This window comes from Frieseomelitta varia, unplaced genomic scaffold (genome assembly GCF_011392965.1).
Source record: "Frieseomelitta varia isolate USP_RPSP 00005682 unplaced genomic scaffold, Fvar_1.2 scaffold_742, whole genome shotgun sequence".
NCBI classification, from domain to species: domain Eukaryota; kingdom Metazoa; phylum Arthropoda; class Insecta; order Hymenoptera; family Apidae; genus Frieseomelitta; species Frieseomelitta varia.
In genome coordinates this window covers 585,882-606,120 of record NW_025110526.1, presented here as the reverse complement: position 1 = coordinate 606,120, position 20,239 = coordinate 585,882, and the positions used below count along the sequence as shown (strand labels likewise).

The 20,239-nt window shown below is 33.8% G+C and overlaps 3 protein-coding genes and 2 long non-coding RNA genes across 13 annotated transcripts in view; 2 read left to right on the top strand and 3 right to left on the bottom strand.

The window, feature by feature from the left end:
- The first annotated feature begins 8,708 nt into the window (after positions 1-8,708).
- LOC122535611 (neuropathy target esterase sws) lies at positions 8,709-15,425 on the top strand. Of its 6 annotated transcripts, none has more exons than XM_043667295.1 (15): positions 8,710-8,925; positions 9,083-9,484; positions 9,575-9,994; positions 10,055-10,377; positions 10,439-10,793; positions 10,877-11,170; positions 11,240-11,619; positions 11,689-11,857; positions 11,948-12,328; positions 12,440-12,715; positions 12,790-12,976; positions 13,477-13,593; positions 14,178-14,498; positions 14,566-14,861; positions 15,034-15,425. In XM_043667295.1, the coding sequence occupies exons 1-15, from the start codon at positions 8,920-8,922 to the stop codon at positions 15,133-15,135; spliced, it is 4,029 nt and encodes a 1,342-aa protein (XP_043523230.1). In that variant the 5' UTR covers positions 8,710-8,919; the 3' UTR covers positions 15,136-15,425. The 6 variants fall into 6 exon arrangements, with proteins under 6 accessions (XP_043523232.1, XP_043523233.1, XP_043523230.1 ...); XM_043667294.1 differs by lacking the exon at positions 13,477-13,593 and adding an exon at positions 13,960-14,076 and having other exon boundaries at positions 10,856-11,170; XM_043667293.1 differs by having other exon boundaries at positions 10,856-11,170.
- LOC122535618 lies at positions 13,162-14,340 on the bottom strand. Of its 2 annotated transcripts, XR_006308221.1 has the most exons (3): positions 14,164-14,340; positions 13,773-14,087; positions 13,162-13,656 (listed from the first exon to the last, which is right to left on the bottom strand). It is a non-coding gene; the product is annotated as an uncharacterized LOC122535618 (long non-coding RNA). The 2 variants fall into 2 exon arrangements; XR_006308220.1 differs by having other exon boundaries at positions 13,162-14,087.
- Positions 14,541-15,091, bottom strand: LOC122535619. Its single transcript, XR_006308222.1, has 2 exons — positions 14,968-15,091; positions 14,541-14,897 (listed from the first exon to the last, which is right to left on the bottom strand). It is a non-coding gene; the product is annotated as an uncharacterized LOC122535619 (long non-coding RNA).
- On the bottom strand, positions 15,414-17,858 carry LOC122535615 (folylpolyglutamate synthase, mitochondrial). Of its 2 annotated transcripts, XM_043667304.1 has the most exons (4): positions 17,701-17,858; positions 17,353-17,454; positions 16,985-17,106; positions 15,414-16,827 (listed from the first exon to the last, which is right to left on the bottom strand). In XM_043667304.1, the coding sequence occupies exons 2-4, from the start codon at positions 17,398-17,400 to the stop codon at positions 15,513-15,515; spliced, it is 1,485 nt and encodes a 494-aa protein (XP_043523239.1). In that variant the 5' UTR covers positions 17,401-17,454; positions 17,701-17,858; the 3' UTR covers positions 15,414-15,512. The 2 variants fall into 2 exon arrangements, with proteins under 2 accessions (XP_043523239.1, XP_043523241.1); XM_043667306.1 differs by lacking the exon at positions 17,701-17,858 and having other exon boundaries at positions 17,247-17,390.
- A 336-nt stretch (positions 17,859-18,194) lies between these two features.
- Positions 18,195-20,239, top strand: part of LOC122535616 (uridine-cytidine kinase) — a 3,155-nt gene continuing 1,110 nt past the window's right edge. Inside the window, exons 1-5 of one of the 2 annotated variants that reach the window (XM_043667307.1) lie at positions 18,198-18,490; positions 18,756-19,012; positions 19,097-19,242; positions 19,319-19,465; positions 19,962-20,195. In XM_043667307.1, the coding sequence (XP_043523242.1) occupies positions 18,362-18,490; positions 18,756-19,012; positions 19,097-19,242; positions 19,319-19,465; positions 19,962-20,095 (813 nt within the window). In that variant the 5' untranslated portion in view covers positions 18,198-18,361 and the 3' untranslated portion in view covers positions 20,096-20,195. Of the gene's footprint in view, positions 18,491-18,755; positions 19,013-19,096; positions 19,243-19,318; positions 19,466-19,961; positions 20,196-20,239 lie in introns of both variants that reach the window. The other variant, XM_043667308.1, reaches the window with a different exon arrangement.

Here is a 20,239-nt window from a genome sequence, read left to right as displayed (position 1 = left end):
TGGAAAATCCATTGAAATTTCTCTTTCAATGACAAAGAAACGTATTTTGCCACCGCTAGGCAAATCGTTTAATAAATTAACAGCACCGTACCTAAGAGATCTAATCGAACGGACGTTTAATTCGTTGGCGTGGAAACACTGAGAAGTAGGTATCATTTTTAGAAGTCCACACCCACGAACGTCTAAGTCTCTCCCCTATCGTGCGCTGCGCGACTTGCACGCGCGTAAACGTACTCTCTCGTCTCTACGATATTTATAGAGATTTGGCGCAATGCGTGGGTGGGGCAAGTTCGCAAGCACACTCTTTCCCTCTCGGTCCACGCACACGCACATCATCGTGCGTGCTGGCTCTCAGAGAGAAACGTTCAAGACACGCGGACAAGAATAACGGGTGAGATTTTTGGCAAGAAATCGATTGAATATACGATCAACTTTCTTTTCTACTTTCTTATTTGTCTTCCCTCTCAATTATTGCCTTTCGTCTATTTGCTCGCTACACCGTTCGAAGAGAACGAAAAATTGAAGTTCAAAGTTTGTTTCAAACTCGAGAACACACCAGAGTTTTTTCTGTTGAATGTTACCGACGTAGCGAGTGAATTTTTTACTTCCGTTTTTTTTTTTTTTTTTTTAAATAACAATTTAAACAAACGTTGCTGCGACATCTCGTTAAAAAGAAAAAAATTGATACATCACGCAACAGTTCCTGTTTGGTGATTAAAATTACATTGCAATGTAAACTTTTTCAAGTCTGTTGAATTGGAGCCAGCATGACTGTGACTAGATATTTTAAAGAGTTAATTAATTGTACAACTGCTTGGTTCGTCTAATGAGAGAAAGCCAAACTTATTAGGAAAATGCAACAGAGAATCGTGACTCGCGAAAGAACTAAATTAAAGTAAAAAAAAAAAAGGTGTACAAATAATAAATATTTAAGAGTTAGAGAGGATGGACTTTCGGGATAGGTATGGGAAAAAATTGCAAGTTGCCCCGTTGCCGAGCGATCTCGACACGCGTGTTCTGCCGCAAAAGAAACGCACGCAGCAACGCCACGGCGAAAACCGGCTGCAAAAGGGACACGGCTGCTTAAGGAAAGAGGAAGGAGCGCCTCCCCGGGAGGCGAGTAGCCCCGTTCAGAGTCCCGAAGATTTTTCTCCGCCACCGCGCAACTGTTCCCCACCTTTGCGAGTTCCGCGAGACCCGTTCGAGCCTGACTCTCCCGAACCTGAATCCCGTCACGATATTAATTCGAAATTCTATGGACGAGAACCGGTGAATCGGATAACGAGCGACGCGCGATCGCACGGAACGTTGCACACCGGAACGAACGAAGAGGCTCTCTTTCTTCTTTCCATGAAAAAAAAAAAAAAAAAAAAAAAAAAAAAAAAAATGCACGCTTGCGATCTTCAACTCGAGAGGAATTTCTTACAAGATTTAATTGGACCGTAAGAAATGAAAATACAAACGATATGGAGTTGCATATCGAATATTTGTTTGATGGAATTTGCAAAATTTGCAAGTGTAATAATAAACGCTAGGAAAGGTGTCACACACTTTCATTACCAAGGAAATATGAAAATACCTTTCTCGGAATGATCGGAGTACATAGCAGTAGACGAATCGAAAGAAGCGACGTGAGAATGTAATAAAACGGCGGTAAAATGGTTAAAGAATATAAACGAGTCGAAATGAACGATGAAAACGATGAAAAGAAATCGTCGGATGTCTCAAATTGTAATACAACGAAAGACAAAATGATTCGATCGGCTCTTACAAACGATTCGAACTTTCATCCAATTGTAAGATGCACTATGCAGTTAATCAGTTCTATCAGCATAATAAAACGCTGAAATTAAAGTAAACGGCGCGTGATCGCGGCCAGAAAGATCGCTCGTAGAACGATTTCACGAATCTTTCAGTCTTATGAGAATTCCTGGCCACGGGGTGAGACACAAAGCATGTAATCATGCAAACATCTTCCTTCGTCCATGCTCGAGGCTAGCTACCGGTTGTTGCGTCCATGAGACGTGGGAACCGCAAGTTCCAGACACCGCGCCACTTAAAATTTCGAATTCATGGATTCTATTGTACACCATAAGGCGGCCGAAGTGACCTCGCACATCAACGAAGGGCTTCTCTTCTTATCTGCACGCCGCCGATAATTTTCCAAACGCTTTCGAAACATTTCTGCTTATCACACTCGAGAAATTCGCGATAAAAGTTGCTTCGATTGTTAATTTCGAAATATTCTAACGTCGAGTCTCTCTTCTTTCGGTGATTCGCAAGAGGCTTACATCTACAAACTAAACTCAGGAATTTCGCTTCATTTACTTGCAGATCGATGTACCATCGATCGTTATCATTTCAGATCCTCTTACAACACTTAACGTCGATGTAAACGTGTTGTTATTCTCTGCTATTGTGCATCTCGATAAGGCTAATACAATCAGACAACGCGTATTTATTGATACGCGTCGACAAATACCGCGAAAATGAACAATCACACCGCGTGTAAATCATTGCCCCTGTTTCTATTCTCGAGAATGCTCCTCTCGACCGATCAAACCGAGTCGTACGGCGAACTTACAATAATCTTGATTCCTCGGTAAAAGAGAGTTCGAGATTGGAAGATTGGAAAACATCCAAAGAAAAAAATTGCAAGGAAGGACGAATCACCTCAGCAGTGACTATCTGTTGAAAGGAGATAACGGAGAGTGGTTTGTAAGAGAAGAAACACACGACCGGTAGACAATAAGAGCAAGTCAGATAAGAATGATAACCGGTAAAAGAGCAAGTCGCATATGGAGAAATGATGATTTTATTAATTATGCTACAAATATAAAATTACACGTCGTCGTTTCATCGTATTCACTGTTCACAATTTCAACTGAACTCGCTTCGATAAATCTTAGCTTTCACCGCGTGCATTGAGAATTTTCTAACTCGTGTGTCAGGTCAAGTTTTCGCGAATCCTTGTTCTAAGAGAGATACTAATTGATTGGTAGTATACGCATATATGTATATCTGTTTTGAATTCAGCTAATTCTGAAATATAAATTAATCACAATTAACCATCTTGCGTTGGAATGACGTGCCACGCACGTCGAGAATATTTCGTCCAAAATTGCAGTATCTTTTCAGTTTTAAGTATATTGAAATATAACTCAGGCAAAAAGAAATAATAGATTTATTACTTGTCAGTAATTTCTATCCAGTGATATACCGATGAATTCAAAAAGTAGACGAATTATTGTATGCGGTTTGGTCACTCGTTATGGTCCGCGATCACATCTTAATAAGTTAGAAATCTGGTATTAAAAAAAAATATGTGTTACGTTGTAAGTTGTAAAAACGAAAAATTGGGAACGTCACTTTTGATAAATTCGTCATTTCAGTAAACTTAAGAGTCGATAATTCCATTATCTCAGATATCTTCATTATCTCTTCTAAGAAATCCTCAAAGTGACTGCTAAGTGACTCAAAAATTTCACTGGAAATTCACATATAAGGTCCACGTTCGAACAGTTTTCAATAAGTTCGAAAGAATATTTGTAAAATTTGAGTCTTTCGTTCTGAGTTTTTCGTTCCACGTTGTTAAACGATTTACGCTCAATTAACCGGCCAGCTGACAAATTGCCTGTGAAGTTTTCACCTTCCTACCTTGCCCGTAACGTTCGAAAATTTTGTCCCCGTTTGCTTACCGGCTCTTTCCCCTTTGAAAATGCCTCTCGACCGAAACCGTTTTTCGTCGGTAAGTATCGATCCTCGATACACGTAACATCGACCTCGAGCGTCTGCCTTATCGTCACCGAGATGGTTGGTGCCTTTTTAGGCATTACTCCAGCTCCGAACAGAGAAAAGGGAACCTGACCTTACCTCCACGTCAGTGAGACACGAACAAAGAATGTCGAGTCTCGTGTTTACGTTTCTCTATACGATTTCGAAATAGAAGGAAAGAAAAGTTCCTTCGAACAGACAATTTGCGGAGTGTATCGATAAAATAGAAGAAAAGAAAGAAGTCGTCGCTTGTTCGGATAGAATTTGATAAAGGTTCGATTTAATCATCGAATGTATTCTACTGTACCATCAACGACGATTTTATTTCTTTTCGTTCTTTCTGGAAAAAAAAAGAATGAACAATTCCTTTTATTTATTTGTTACTAACAACTGGCGAAAACAACTCACCGAGCACTACAGCTAGCAAAACTGACGTTATCGAATCGAACATTTGACAAACGAAGGGAAAGAAAGAACGTTTTCTCCGCGGAATAGAAACAACGACAGGCTCGAGGAAAAAAGTCAGTTGTGCTCGAGTAAGTGAATCGAGAACACGGATAGAGTCGCTCGCGTTCTTTGAAATCGATTGCTCTCGCGGTATTCACGCGAGATTTTATTCCTTCCTCGATTATTGCTCAACGAGCAAGTAAATGATCGACGAAAAGGAAAACACGCGAGAGCAATTATGTCGTGGCCGGTCGAAACGAAATCGACGAAGCCAAACGTTTCCTTTCGTTCGTTTTAGAAAATTCAAACAGGTATATCAATCAATGAAACTCGGATAAAATGAGAATTTAGTGACAGTTTTTTTTTCTTCGACTGCGTCACTTCGCTGCGAGATTGTAATTCAACATGCGGAGGAGACAATGCCTCGTAGCGCGTACAGAAAAACGATTCCTGATTTCGTCGTGTTAGAGAAAGTTAGTCGAGCGCTCGTAACCTTCGTGCTTTCCTCGCCTACGTCTGTCTCACCTCCATTTTTCCAATGCAAAGCAGTCGTGTAGGTTATCAGGAAGAATATGAAAGAAGTCTCCTACCTGCTTTGTTTGAATTTAATTGTCTTATTGCTTCTGACTTGAAGGTCTATTCTAAAAGTTCTTCGCAATATCTGAATAAAGTAACTTGATGAACATTTTCTTCTTTTTTTTCTTCAGCAACATTCATTTATGTAGCTATTAACTGAATATCAAATAGAACAGGGAAAACCTTTTTTTCAAATCACAACATCTAGTAAGTGATTAAAAACAATGTCAAAATAGCAAAGAATGTATTTATTGACACAAAGTAGAAAGCGTGATGCTATTTGAGACTTGCAAAATAAACTCACAAAATTACGATACTTGTTATCATATAAATACAAATAATAAAGACATTCCAATGTGCTAGATCGTGTTATAAGATTCTTCAAGCAACCAAGGCTCATTACTTCATTATCTTCGTGTAATTTGAAATAAAATTATATTAAAGTTGATACAAAATTAAGAGCGACATTTTCTCTCTCAGAGTATTTCTTGAGAATTCATTGTCTAGAGTCTAAAAAATTATTCCATGCGTCAGTATACACAATATACACAATATTATGTTCGTATACACAATATACAAATACTATGTTCGTGTTTCGCTTGCAATAAATCGACGTTACACGATTAATTGTTTTCTCATACGTACGAGCCCGATAAGAACTTGCATTTATTGCACTTTAGCGCAAATACGATCAAAGGAACGACAATATTATGGTCAGTGTACGAGTACATGTATACGTAGCTTGGAAAACGATTATCTCAATTAGTCATCTTCAGATTAGACTCGAAAGCAAGAACTCTTTTGCTCTTAACTAAAGCAAATATTTAATAGCCATAGTTACAGGAAATTTAAGGACACGTCGTCGATCCACAAGTTTCTTGAAAAATGAAATTTTTATCGTTAAGTCAATAGCGTGGAAGAAACTTGCGTAAATTGAGTTTGATAAATCTACAAACCGATCAATTGTTATTTTAATTCTATAATTAATCGACTTCATTATCAGTACAACAACTTCTAACAAAATCAATTTAAACTGGTACTTAACAAGTGTACTATCTATATTTCAATTCTGTATCAGTTGTGTGTATTGCATAATCGAACTAGTATGATTGATTATAGATATTGATATAGATTCTGTAAATTACAAGAATTATTTCACACGACAATAAAATAAGTTTGATAAATTTTCACAAACGTAAGAAATAAAAAAATTGCGAAAGAGAGCATGCGACCATAATGTTTATGTATTGTGTGTATATTGCATATACTGATGCATGGAATAATTTTTTAGATTCCAGGCAATGAGTTTTCAAAAAATATTATATAGAAAAATATTCAAGAAATAATTATATGGATAGTGCTCTTAATTTTCTATCAACTCTGATCTTTTAATAATATAACGCTAACCAACAATTTGTATCTTGTCGATTCGTTAATGTTATTTAATTGATAAATTATCGTACACGCGACTAAAAGGAACGAAACGATATTTCAGTTGGTAATTTTCGAAGCAAAACTCTGTGCATGGTCTCCCTTTCTCTGTCAAGAGCATGGCGAGGCACGCCCGTGTCATACGTGTACATATGCTCGCGAGCGGCCGTTAGCGGTTGAACGCAAACGCGTCCTGTATCACGATTCACGAGGGAATACGAGTAGAACATCAATGAATTATAATATGTAATAACAGATAGAATCGAATACGCTTTCGTATTCAAACGAGTTATCGAATTAATGACTAATCTTGACGCAATCGTGCACCAAAACGAGAATTACAATAATTTTGCAGATTGTACATAACCCTCAAAAGTAAAGTGATCATCCGAAGCTTGTAATGTACGTGCATCGTACATTGGAAATAGCAATAATGTGTATCCAAAGTGACCGTTACTTTGCGCATGCGCATCGACATTTTCATAGATTTAAACAGATTGACTTGTAATTACTCGCAACTGTCAGTCGTGTTTAAATAATATAATATTAACGCAAGTAATAATGTCCGAATCGTACCTTTATCAAGTACGTTATTTCCAGTCACTGTTGAAGCGAACACCGAGTAAACGAGTAATGCATTGATCTTCGAACCTGTACGAGCGAGAGATCGCGAAAAACAAAAAACAGCGACTTGGAATGTGTTAATGAATTATTTATAGGGAACAGAAAGTAAAGAAGATGACGAACCCCAATGGCATAATTCTCGATTCCCGTGCACGCAAACGTAAATGCGCGTGAACTTTTTTTTTTTTTTCTTTTTTCGTAAAAACAGAACAAAGAGATAAGCAGACAGGTAAGGTCGCACCGGCAATAAAAAACGATCATTCTCAAAGCGACTACTCCATAGTAATTACTAATCACTTAATAAATCCCGTCAAATCGTAAAATAAGCAATCTCGACGCAATGACGGGTGCACTTGCTAAAGTCACTGCAAGTTCACACACGCACACACATCACGTTTGTAGCTGGCTGAATCGTTCGGAGCATTCAACGTAAAAAGTTCGATAAGATCGTATGGTCGACGAATGCACATCACGAATGTTATTCCAAAGATGAAAAAAAATAAAAAAACGTAGGATCAACGTGTATAATATTAAGAAAAAAATATAATACGTAGAGTAGCTATAACACTATATGTAGAATATAAAATAATCTTTAAATTCTAAATTGTTTTAGCATAACGAAATTAGGCGTGTAATAAGATGACAAAGTTACTGTCATATCGTCGTACCGGTATTCATCGAAGATATCATGAGAAAGGAAGCAAAGAAGCACAACGATGAGTAGACCCGGGTCGGGTATGACGAGAAAGGAGGGGATACACCAAAGGAGAGAAGAACGTCGCCCGCGGCTAGCAACCGCAAAGGCAAAACTCTCGTGAGTGGTTTGCCACTGTGAACTGGTTTTGGGGGGTATCCTCGTTACGCGTTGGCGAAAACAACGGATCAGCATCCGATACTCTACGACGTGTACATTAACCGCTGCCGTCTAATACATACGCGCGTAGTATCACGGAAGAATGAAACAATGATGATAGAAACAAATGAGTCAAAGCAAAGAAAGAAATAGTCTCAAGTAGGCTTACCCAGAGTTCTGTACCCCAGCTCATGTTTGCTGGGCCGGGTAAACCAGGCACAAGCAGGCTCGTCTCACCCTCGCACTTCACATGTAGCGTCGCAATCCAAGAAACACCTTTCGTTTACCGAACACGCACCAAAAACGCATGAAAAATCACGCGTTAGGCCCACCGCGCACGGTCACTAAAATATCTCCAACATGTCGGCCCGTAACCACTGACTGGCTGGACCCGACTGTCCATCAAAAACCGCCCAGAATTCTGCCGTAGCGCGCTCTATCGAACTTTTCAGATATGAATCAGACACTAAGTGGGGAAACCTCTACCATTTGTCGAACGCATATTGGCGGGTATATTTCAAACGCTTGCGATGCAGCATTCGACGATAGTGACGCGCAACGTTGCACGACGTTCGCTGAAAATTGGTATGTTACTTGAGCTCGCGAGATTGTTATTACGTATATTTGTTTCAAAAGAAATAAAAGATCTATACAATGAACGGTTTACATGTTTCTCCCGGAATAAAGGGAAATTCTTTCAAGTATCTAAAATCTTCTTTTTTCTCACACTCTGTTGTAGGAGACAGTAGTAGAGTGTTTAATATTTTAGAAATACCGCATTATTTTCTTACATTTTAAATTAATTTGTGATACATTTTATTTGAAAAACGAAGATTTACTAAATTTTAACATCGATATTTTGGTTCTAGAAGTATGGAAATTACACGAAACATAAACATTATCGCAAATACACGCGAAAACGACCTTCTTAAAATGTTTAGTAATTGTATAAAATTAATTAGAATTGAAATACAATAAAAAACGAACTGTAAGCTTGTAAGTTGCAAACTTGTAAAGTGACTAAAATGGCGCTGGATGACTCGAGCGAAGTATCAAAGGTCATTAATTCGTTGTAGATAAGTAATTTTTTACACTAGCAAAAACATTGTTTTAATCCATCTACCTCGTATTTCGTTGCCTTTCACTTATGGATTTGTAACGCAGTTTTTGTTTGACATTCTACTATACTTTGATGGAAGAAATGAATACTCACTATGGAGGTTGTGTATTTGTTATACATATTCATAATTTTGTAAATACTTGAGCTATTTGTTGACATATGAGATCAATTTGTACAAAGTATTTTTATAACACTCGATTTCATTATCATGAATATCAAATGAAATTAATTATTGACAAACTAATTTTTTTTTATAGGTGGTAGAATTATTCAATAAATGTAATGAAAGTTTAGGTTCTTATTTATTTTCAAGATGGATTGGCAAATTAATTGCAGAATACCAAATATCAAAGACTCTGTTTACAGTTGTAGTACTGAGTCTTCTGATTTTATTGATTACATCTATACTCATTCTTCGAAAATGGAAGAACAAAGAATTTCTTCCAGAAGTGAAAGAATTTGTTGGGGTAGGCACAGGCAAACCCAGATTCAGAAAAAGAGACAAGGTACTCTTCTATGGAAGAAAAATGTTGCGAAAAGTGAAATCTATCAGTGGACAAGTACATGCAACTGGACAAGGAAAGAAAAGAAAGGCTGTTATGAGATTTGCACGAAGACTTTTGCAACTAAAAAAAGAAACAGCACCATTACAATTAAAAGTATATAAATTTCAATTCTTATATTTCTTATTTCTTATATTTACAGTCCATGTATTTATTATTATATTTTTTTTTGTAATTTTTTGTAAGGTTTTAGAACCACCTGCTGAGTATCTAGAAGAAGACTTAGGTCCTGGAGAGAAAGTACCACCTGATGCTTTATATATGTTGCAAAGTATCAGAGTATTTGGTCATTTTGAAAAACCAGTATTTCTTAAATTATGCAAACACACAGAGATTATGAATTTACCAGCTGGAAGCACTTTATTTAAAATTGGAGATCCAGATGAAAATTTATTTATTGTACAACAAGGCTTAGTTAATGTTTATATCACAGGACCTGATGGTTCTCAAATATCGTTAAAATTAGTAAAAACTGGAGAATCAGTAACTAGTCTTCTTAGCTTCACAGATGTACTTACTGGGCATACAAGTACCTATAAAACGGTATCAGCCAAAACTGTGGAGGATTCTATAGTAGTCAAGTTACCAATGAATGCATTTCAAGAGGTACAATTAAATTATAAATTATAAATTAAAACAAAATATTGCCATTTTTAAATCTTGCAGGTTTTTCAAGATCATCCTGATGCGTTTGTTCGAGTTATCCAGGTCATTATGGTTCGTCTCCAAAGAGTCACTTTCACCGCTTTACATCAATATCTTGGGTTATCTGCAGAATTAGTTAATCAAGGATCACACAAAAAAAAACAAAGTCCATTTTCTGGATCTCCAGTTAGATCAAGAACTAAAGAAACTTTTTCAGTTCAAAATATAGAAAATCAATCCAATACATCTGCAACTGTTTCATCAGAACATGATAAAAATGAAATATTTCATCGCGATTCTACGTTAAGTAGTCATCAAAGTGTACCTATTGTTATAAGTCGACGGTAAGTTTAACAAAAATGATACAAAATAGAAAATATGTTATTAATATTTGTTTCGTATTAGGCCAAAAACTAATCTTGATTGGAAAAATCAAAATTTAAGTCCACAATCAGGTCAGAACACGGCAGATATGGTACCAGAATGTGATTCTCACTGGCCAAATTCTTCGTCTATAACGTCACAACAAGGATCACAACCAGATGTGATACATACAGGAAATTCACATTCAAGCAAAAAGAAATCTACTACTACTGAACCAATTCAACAACAATTAGATGAAACACATCTTGTGCAGATAGCAACAGAAGCATTCGTACGAGAACTTGGTTTAGAAGATGATTCAATACTTAGAGATGGGAAAGTTCAAATCAGAGAAGTACCAGCTGGAACATATTTGATGAAGGAAGAATCTCATAAGGTTAATATTTTTATAATATTATTATTCATTATTTATAAGAATATATATTCCTTTTTTCTTAGTTTTTCTTTCTTTGGCTCCAGGATGTTGCACTTGTCTATGTTGTGTCTGGTTCATTGATAGTCAGTCAACGCGTTTCAGAAAGTAGAGATATGGGTCAAGAGGTACACATGTTTAGTGCTCATCAAGGTGAAATTGTTGGTGGTCTAGCTGTATTGACTGGAGAACCTTCTTTTTATACTATTAGAGCAAAGCATTCTAGTCGCATAGCACTTTTAAGTAAATCAACATTTTTCGCTATTATGCGAGAACAACCAACTGTTGTGTTACACGTTGCTCACTCAGTTGTTCGAAGACTTAGTCCTTTCGTAAGACAGGTAAAAATATTAAAAATATTTATTTCACTAGTAACTAGTGCTGATTATTTAATTTATTTTTTTCAAAAGGTTGATTTTGCACTTGACTGGTTATTTCTTGAAAGTGGAAGAGCAGTATATCGACAAGGAGATGAGTCAGATTCAACATTTATTGTATTAAGTGGTCGACTTCGGTCGGTAATCACGTATAAAAATGGGAAAAAAGAACTCGTTGCAGAATATGGAAAAGGTGATCTTGTGGGTATTGTAGAAATGGTTACACAAACGCCACGATCAACAACAGTGATGGCAGTACGAGATTCTGAATTAGCAAAACTTCCGGAAGGATTATTTAATGTTATAAAACTTCGTTATCCAATAGTAGTTACAAGACTTATAAATTTACTTGGACATCGTATTCTTGGCACCTGGCAACAAGCGCATGCAAAAAATGGCAATAGCGATACACAGTACATATCTAGAATATTTTAATAATTTCTTTTCTCTAATTTGATCACCTTACATAAACGTATTTATAGACGGGCCGCTGCAACAGTTGATGCAAGACCAGCTCAAGTAAATTTTTCAACTGTTGCAATAGTTCCAGTATCCGACGATGTCCCATTAACAGCATTTACGTATGAACTTTATCATTCACTATGTGCTATTGGACCATGCTTACGCCTTACTTCTGATGTAGTTCGAAAAGTAAGTGTAGTTAATGCAAGAAATATCTTTTTAATTACAATACAAGTAATAAAGTTTTACAGAATATCTGTATTTTTGTTTAATTAACAGACGTTAGGTAGCACCATAATGGAACCTGCAAATGAATATCGTCTAACGTCGTGGCTTGCGCAACAAGAGGATCAACACCGAATTTCATTATATCAATGCGATTCAACATACACGTTGTGGACCCAACGATGTGTTCGACAAGCTGACTGTATTCTTATTGTAGGTTTAGGAGATAAACCTCCATCCATAGGTAGAACTGAACGTGAAGTTGAACGTTTAGTAATGAGAACGCAGAAAGAATTAGTACTTTTACATAAAGAACAAAGTGGACAGCGACCTACGAATACGGTGCAGTGGTTGAATATGAGATCTTGGGTTTCTAGTCATCACCATATTCAATGTCCTAAACGAATGTTTACAAGAAGATCTCAATATAGAATTGTAAGATACAAGAAATTAAAATCCAATATTCAAATGTTTTATTTTTATAATCTATTTAATTTAGTATTCCATTATGTGTAATGTACATTAATAATTTGTAATTCTTTTCAGAATGAGTTGTATTCCAAAGTTTTAATGTCTGAGCCAAATATACATAGTGATTTTAGTAGACTTGCTCGTTGGCTAACTGGAACTTCAGTTGGGCTTGTACTTGGAGGTGGAGGTGCTAGAGGTGCAGCCCATGTAGGGATGCTTAAAGCAGTTATCGAAGCCGGTATACCTATAGATATGGTTGGCGGAGTTAGTATTGGAGCATTTATGGGTGCTCTATGGTGTATGGAAAAAAACATAACCACAACAACACAAAAAGCCCGGGAATGGTCTAGAGTAAATATCATCGATCATACCATATTTTTTATTTCTATTTTTTTGTTTATATGAACGTGTATTTTCTTCGATAGAAAATGACACAATGGTGGAGACAGATAATGGATTTAACATATCCAGTAACATCTATGTTCTCTGGAAAAGACTTCAACAGTACGATTCAAGCAACATTTGGTGATACATACATAGAAGACTTGTGGTTACCATATTTTACAATAACCACAGACATCACTGATTCTTGTATGCGTACTCATACACACGGTCTGTACAAAAACGAAAATAGTATAACATTAATTAAAGCACTGATAGTTTCCAGTTTCCTTTACTAACATACATTTAAGGTATAAATTTAAATAATTTAGAAATAACTAACTGGAAACTCTCTCGCTGTTTTGGTGAAATTTATATAGAACTTCACAGATACATTTCTAATCCCATTTTTTTTAAAATTTAAATAAGCATTACCATAAAGCATTGCGTAGAAATAAGCTTGAACAGCGGGAGTGAGCTTTCTGGATAATCTGTATTATAATGACGTACTCTCCGTTCTGTATCGTTTGTTGACAAATGTCGAATCACTTCTCGCTTGAAAACTAGATGTATAAAAAATAAACTCCTTAGATATTTTTTAATGAATTATGGTAACAATGAGCTTTAAAGTTATCTTGCACCAAAAGAATATTACATAATTTATAGATGAACATACGAAGTACGAAGTAAAATACAAACATATGTTTAAGAACTTAATTCGTCGTGTTTAGGATCGCTGTGGCGGTACATTCGAGCTTCGATGTCTTTGTCTGGTTATATGCCACCCATGTGTGACCCAGTTGACGGCCATCTCCTACTCGACGGCGGGTACGTCAATAACCTTCCAGGTAATTTGAGCGTTACATTAAAAGAGTGCGTCTAACTTCGTTATTATGTGATATAAACATGCACTACAGTATTAAAATGTTATATTAGTATATGTGCTATACATATTTTGAGTTGAACGCACAAACGCTCTTAGACAAAAATATTTTTACGATTTTCCTCTTTAATTTTATAAAATTACCTGGACATTAAAAACAACTTCATATCAATGAATAAAGGAAATTTTACTAGTCCCTTTTTTCATTGATATAAGTTCGGAACGATTCATCGTAACTCAAAAGCGTAATATAAATTTGAAAATGATATGAAGCTCACTCCCGTTGATAAAAGATGCATTTGTCAAATCCTGAATAGCTAAGTCAACTCAGGTTTGCTATGGAGATACATTCGAGCCAGTATGACCATTGCGGGGGTCTTTCCTCCTATTTGCGATCCTCTTGACGGGCATCTTTTGGTCGATGGGTGTTATGTTAATAACGTGCCAGGTATCTTAAACCTGTATTGTTTATCATATATATCGTAGATGTAATAATTTATACATTATAATAAATTTTCAATATGTGGCTTTATACTTTTTTTGTTCAAGCTGACGAAATGTTGAGGCAAGGAGCGCATCATATTTTGGCCATTGATGTTGGGTCACAAGACGATACGGATTTAACAAATTATGGAGATTCTTTATCCGGTTGGTGGTTGTTGTGGAAACGATGGAATCCGTTTGCAACGCCCGTCAAAGTTCCGAATTTACCCGATATACAATCAAGATTGGCTTACGTGAGTTGTGTACGGCAGTTGGAGGAAGTTAAAAATTCAGATTATTGCGAATATATTAGGCCACCAATAGATAAATATAAAACTCTTCAATTCGCTAACTTTGATGAAATTAAAGACGTCGGCTATCAACATGGTAAATATCATATTCCATAAAAACATTTATATATAAACATTTATTATATAAACATATTTTTTTACAGGAAAAACTTATTTCGAAGGACAACTAAAAGCTGGAGTTTTGCCTCGGTTTAATGCAGATAGAGAAAATGCTCGGGCGTTACGAGCAAAACACCAAGCGGCGAATCAGCAAACAGTATCTTCATACACCTTTACAGATTTGGCTCAAATGGTGTGTAAAGTATCCAGGGGAAGTATATACGTTGATTTGGAAATTGATTCCGATACTGACGAATTAGAAGAATATGAGGCAGATCTAGAAGAAGATGCACAAGAAGTAGGTTATGCTTCTGAACCCACTGCCGGTATTTTAGATCAGGTATTGATCTCTATTCTTTTTTAAGTAATAGCCTTTCTAGAATTTTGTTTTCCTATTTACAAAATAATGATTTACGTGATGCCAAGTACTAAATATAAATATTTACAAGTTAGAAAGGTGCTTCTTTATTAAATATAGAATTTCATCTAAAACTTCTTTTTATACATTTCAGAGTCCTGACGAAAATCGTTTACGACGAAGAACTGGCGTTTCCTTAAGTTTATCTGATACAGAAGCAGAATCAGAATTAGACTATCATACCAAAATATTTTAAGCATTTTTTTTAGTTTTTATTTTAGCCTCACGTATTTTTTGCGTCATTCGATTTGTAAACGTATGCAACACTAATTTGTCATGTGTACAAATTATTATAACTTTGCAATTATTTATAGTTTTACGCAAAATATATTTATACTAAAGTACAAAAGAATTGTTAAGGAAAAATATCAATAAGTACTTTGCAATTACTATCAAACAATGCAATATCTTATCATTATATTATTATAAATTGATACAATTGTTAATATAGTTATTAAATATACAATTCTATTGTTTATAAAAAAATGTTTTTTTAATCTGTTTTTCTTTTTTTTTAATGTTTTTATACATTTCATAAATACATCATATAATTTCAAGTTCTTAAGATATATATCAAAATTGCGTTTTCATTGTTAAATTCGGATCTATAATAGCAAGAACTGCACCTATTAAATGTAAAGATCCTGTAACAAGTATTTGATTCTTTTCACAATCATCTTTTTGTTCCAAATTCTTTTTTATATCTTCTAAAACTTCAAAAACATTATTCAGAACTATCGAATTCATTCCCCATATTTTAGAATTCATTTCACATTTTATTTTTTGTTCGTCTATTGATGAGCTATTCATTTCATCATCTAAACTTTTAATTCCCGCAATATTTGGTACGAAATATGCTTTATAAAAATGTAAAGATCTTAATGGTCTTAATAATTTAATCGAATCTCGTCCACTAGATATATTAAAAATTAAAAATTTTTTTCCTTTACTGCTCATGTCATTAAACCATGAAATACAACACTCAATACTTTCAATAGTATGAGCACCATCTAAAAAAAAGTCACCAACACTACTTTTCAAAATTTGCATTCGACCTGGCCATTTACAAGAAGCTAAACCTATTGCAATCTTATCCATAGATACAGTTATTTCAATATTTTCTTCGTATTTATTACAAACTACATTATTTACAGAATTATGCAAAACATTTGGAATTTTATTTGCTTTAGATAGTATCCATTCAGTAGCTATCTGAATAGCTAGAGATGCATTTTGTTGTTGAACTTTATTTGTTATTTGTAAAATAGGTGAAAGATTTTCCCATTTATATTCATCAAAAGATGGAATAATACGTAATTTACAATTTCTTTCAATTGCTCTTTTCTCCAATACATGCATTGCTTCAGATAATTGTGGAACAGAAAAAGCAACAGTTTTTGATTTAAAAATTCCAGACTTCTGATAAGCTATATCTTCAAGCGTATTACCTAGTAAAGAAGTATGATCTAACCCTAAACTAGTTATGCCTACACATACAGGATTTCTTACAATATTTGTACAATCATATAAACCTCCAATTCCAACTTCAATTATAGCAACATCAACGTGTTCATCCAAAAATAAATGAAACATAAGAATTGTTAAAAATTTGAAATATGAAGGCATATCAGATTCATATTCTTTTGCATCTTCTAGTTTTTTGTATATTTTCCAAAAATTATGAGTAAAATGCATCTTGCTTATTGGTTGTCCGTTTATTCTTATACGTTCTCTTACATTAACTAAATGTGGAGAACTAAAAAATCCTGTTTTAAAACCATGTTCACGTAGAATAGATTCTGTATATGCACAAGTAGAACCTTTTCCTTTTGTACCTGCTACATGTATAACTGACAAAGTATCTAACTTTTCAAGTGCAATACCAGATCTGCAAATGTTATATTATTAAATTGTTTTAATATTAATTATATCAATTACATAGATTGATAACATATGTTGATTATAGATAAAATATACCAACTAATAAAATATATTGATTATATGATAAGATTTTATTTAATATAATATAAAAAGGAAATTATTACCTGAGTAAATATTGTTTTGTATCAAACAATTTGCAAAAATCACTCTGTTGTGTATTATTTTTTGCTGCCAATTTTAAATAACTACTATTGCTTTGTAAACTATGTAATGCTTTTATAGCAGCCTATAAACAGAATTCTTTTTTGAAGAAATAATTTTGATAAACATACATATGTATATATGCAATCTATTCCTTCTTTAATTCAATCCTTGATCTATTCTTATTTCATTTATTTGATATAAATCAAGTAATTTATATTATACCTTATATAAATTATCATCATCAAGAGTATTATTAAATTCTTGCTCCATAATGAAATATTAGATAAACAGAAAATTTAAATAACTATGTAAAACATAGAAAAGTTACCTCATAACTTGCTGTACAAACATAACGTTTGGTAAAATTATTCCACATTATTTTCAAAGATAAAACGGGGTCATTTGTTATATAATTATTTGTGGATTGATACTGTAAACAAAAAAAAAGAACAAAAAATAGTATACATTTAAGTATACAATTGGATTTGATCTTTGTTGCTTAAATATTTATTTTCCTTAATGTAGATGCAAATATCATTCGTAAAATATTTTAATATGTATTATTAAACAACATTATACGTATAATAAGATTAAATTAGATTTTGGTAATAAAATAACAAGATTGTAAATTATCATATCGGTCGACGACACCGAGACGTTGATTTCTCATATCTACCTATTTTAAAATTTGTTTAGTCTCCGCTCCAACAATTGGAACATTTATTGTTTTCGACTCGAATTATACAATTAGAAACTATATCTAACACAAAGATTTTTAGGTTATATTGTTATTAATTTAAAAATATAAGATATCATTGACTCTTTTTATTGAAGTGTGAAATTACGATAACAAACTATGATTTATTAATGTGAATAATGGAAACATAAATTATTTCAAACAAATAATATAATAATACATCATTTGTTTACGGCTATAGTTAAAAATTGAAAAAGAATTGAAGTTCATTGTAATACCATTAAAGAGAATGAAAATCCAATGTTAATTTATTAAATTAGACGAGTTAAATACAAAACAGAAAATTATATAATATAAATAATATAAATTGTATAAATAACCTAAAAAATTTGGTCATTTCTAGTCTTTTTTTTACGTTTGTATAAATATATGTACATTCACATTTAAATACCGCCTGTAGGTGCGCACGCGCGTATTGGATCTAACGATTTACGTCAAGTTGTGTATCTGTATTTTCACAGAATCCTTGCCGGAATTAATCGTATTACACGCGAGTCATTAATTGAGATTCTTTTGCATTGTTAGTTAAGTGTTTTTTCTTCTGTATTTAATTCTGGAAGATCTGAGTAAATTTGTAACAATGGCAGATATGTCAATGAATATTGTTACTCCGCGAAAGATGTCTTTCGGTATCAATGGGAAATTAAATGGTCTAGAAAGCAAAACACCATTTTTAATTGGAGTTTCAGGGGGCACTGCAAGTGGAAAAGTAAGTAATATATCATCGTGTGTTTCTAAAATACCTTAGTGTTATTAAAATGATATGTACAGAATATGCTTTATATAAGATATGACATAACCTGTATAAAAAAGCACTTGAACTTCAAAATTATAAGTTCTATTGTTAACCCGTGATTACCCACGTGGGAGTCTAGTCGCCGGGATATACCTGCGCTAGACCCCCAGGTGGCTAATCCCGGGTTAATATGCTTGATAGAAGAGATGATTAATATAATTTTGTTTCTCCCTTTCAGTCAACTGTGTGCAAACGTATAATGGAAAAATTAGGGCAGGTAGATATGGATCACATGCAGCGGCAAGTAGTTTGTATTTCACAAGACAGCTTTTATCGAGATTTATCGCCAGCCGAAAAACTTAAAGCTGAAAAAGGTCAATATAATTTTGATCACCCTGACGCATTTGATAATGATTTAATACTTCAAACGTTACAAGATATACTAGCTGGGGTGAAATGTGAGATACCAGCTTATGATTATAGAACAAATAGTTTGTACGTGTTATTTAAGATAATTTTATTCTACTATTATTATTTTAAGTTATTATGCTATATTAATCATGTTTTGATGGATTTCAGAATGAAAGATCAAATTACAACAATTTATCCTGCTGATGTAGTTTTATTCGAAGGCATTTTAGTGTTTTATTTCCCTAAAATACGAGACTTGTTCCATATGAAGTTATTTGTGGATACTGATTCAGATACCAGATTAGCCAGAAGAGGTGATAATATAATGCATCTATTACGTTTTTTTCTTTTTGAAGTAGCATATTTGTACAATTTCTTCAATTGTTACAGTACCAAGAGATATAAAAGAAAGAGGAAGGGACTTAGATTATGTATTGAACCAATATATGAATTTTGTAAAACCTGCCTTTGAAGAATTCTGTCTTCCTACTAAGAAATTTGCTGATGTTATCATACCAAGGGGTGCAGACAATACAGGTAAATTATAATGTTCATATAATATACAAAGATCATGTGCAATAATTTAAATTAGAAACATAAATTACTTATAGACTCTTAATTGCATTTGATATGTTCATGAAATTAATTTTCATTATCACAACCAAAATTCAATTTCATCAAGTCTGCACCTAATCAGACATGAGAATTAATGATAATTTTATAATCATGATAATTATATTTGTTAATGATGATACTAAGTATATATTAATTAATGCACTCCAGATGCAGATTTAGATTAATACGGCAGCTTAAAATTTTATTCTATATATATATTATATATATATATATAATAAATATAACACATGTATATACATATATGTATATATACATATGTGTATACATATATACATATACACTCATCACGGGTGCTGCCTGGTATGTAAAGGCTGCTAAAATACAAGCTATCTTTTAAGTTAGTGCAAAATAGAGGTCATATAAAAACGTACATGGTTTGGTTATTGTATGTTTACAGTGGCAATAGACCTTATAGTGCACCACATCTGGGACATTTTACGTTTGAAAAAGGCTGAAAACTCATCCAGGCAGCATCCATACATCTACCAACATAGGCGTACTTCAACTTCATCCGACACGCTCAGCAGATGATTGTAGCATGATATACGCACTTATCAGCTCTACATTTTTATACACAATATACTGATATCTAAGATTTGTAGTAATCTCAAAACATTTTCCTTTTTTTCTTTTTTTTTTTTTTTTTTTTTTTTTTTTTTAACACAATTGTTTTTT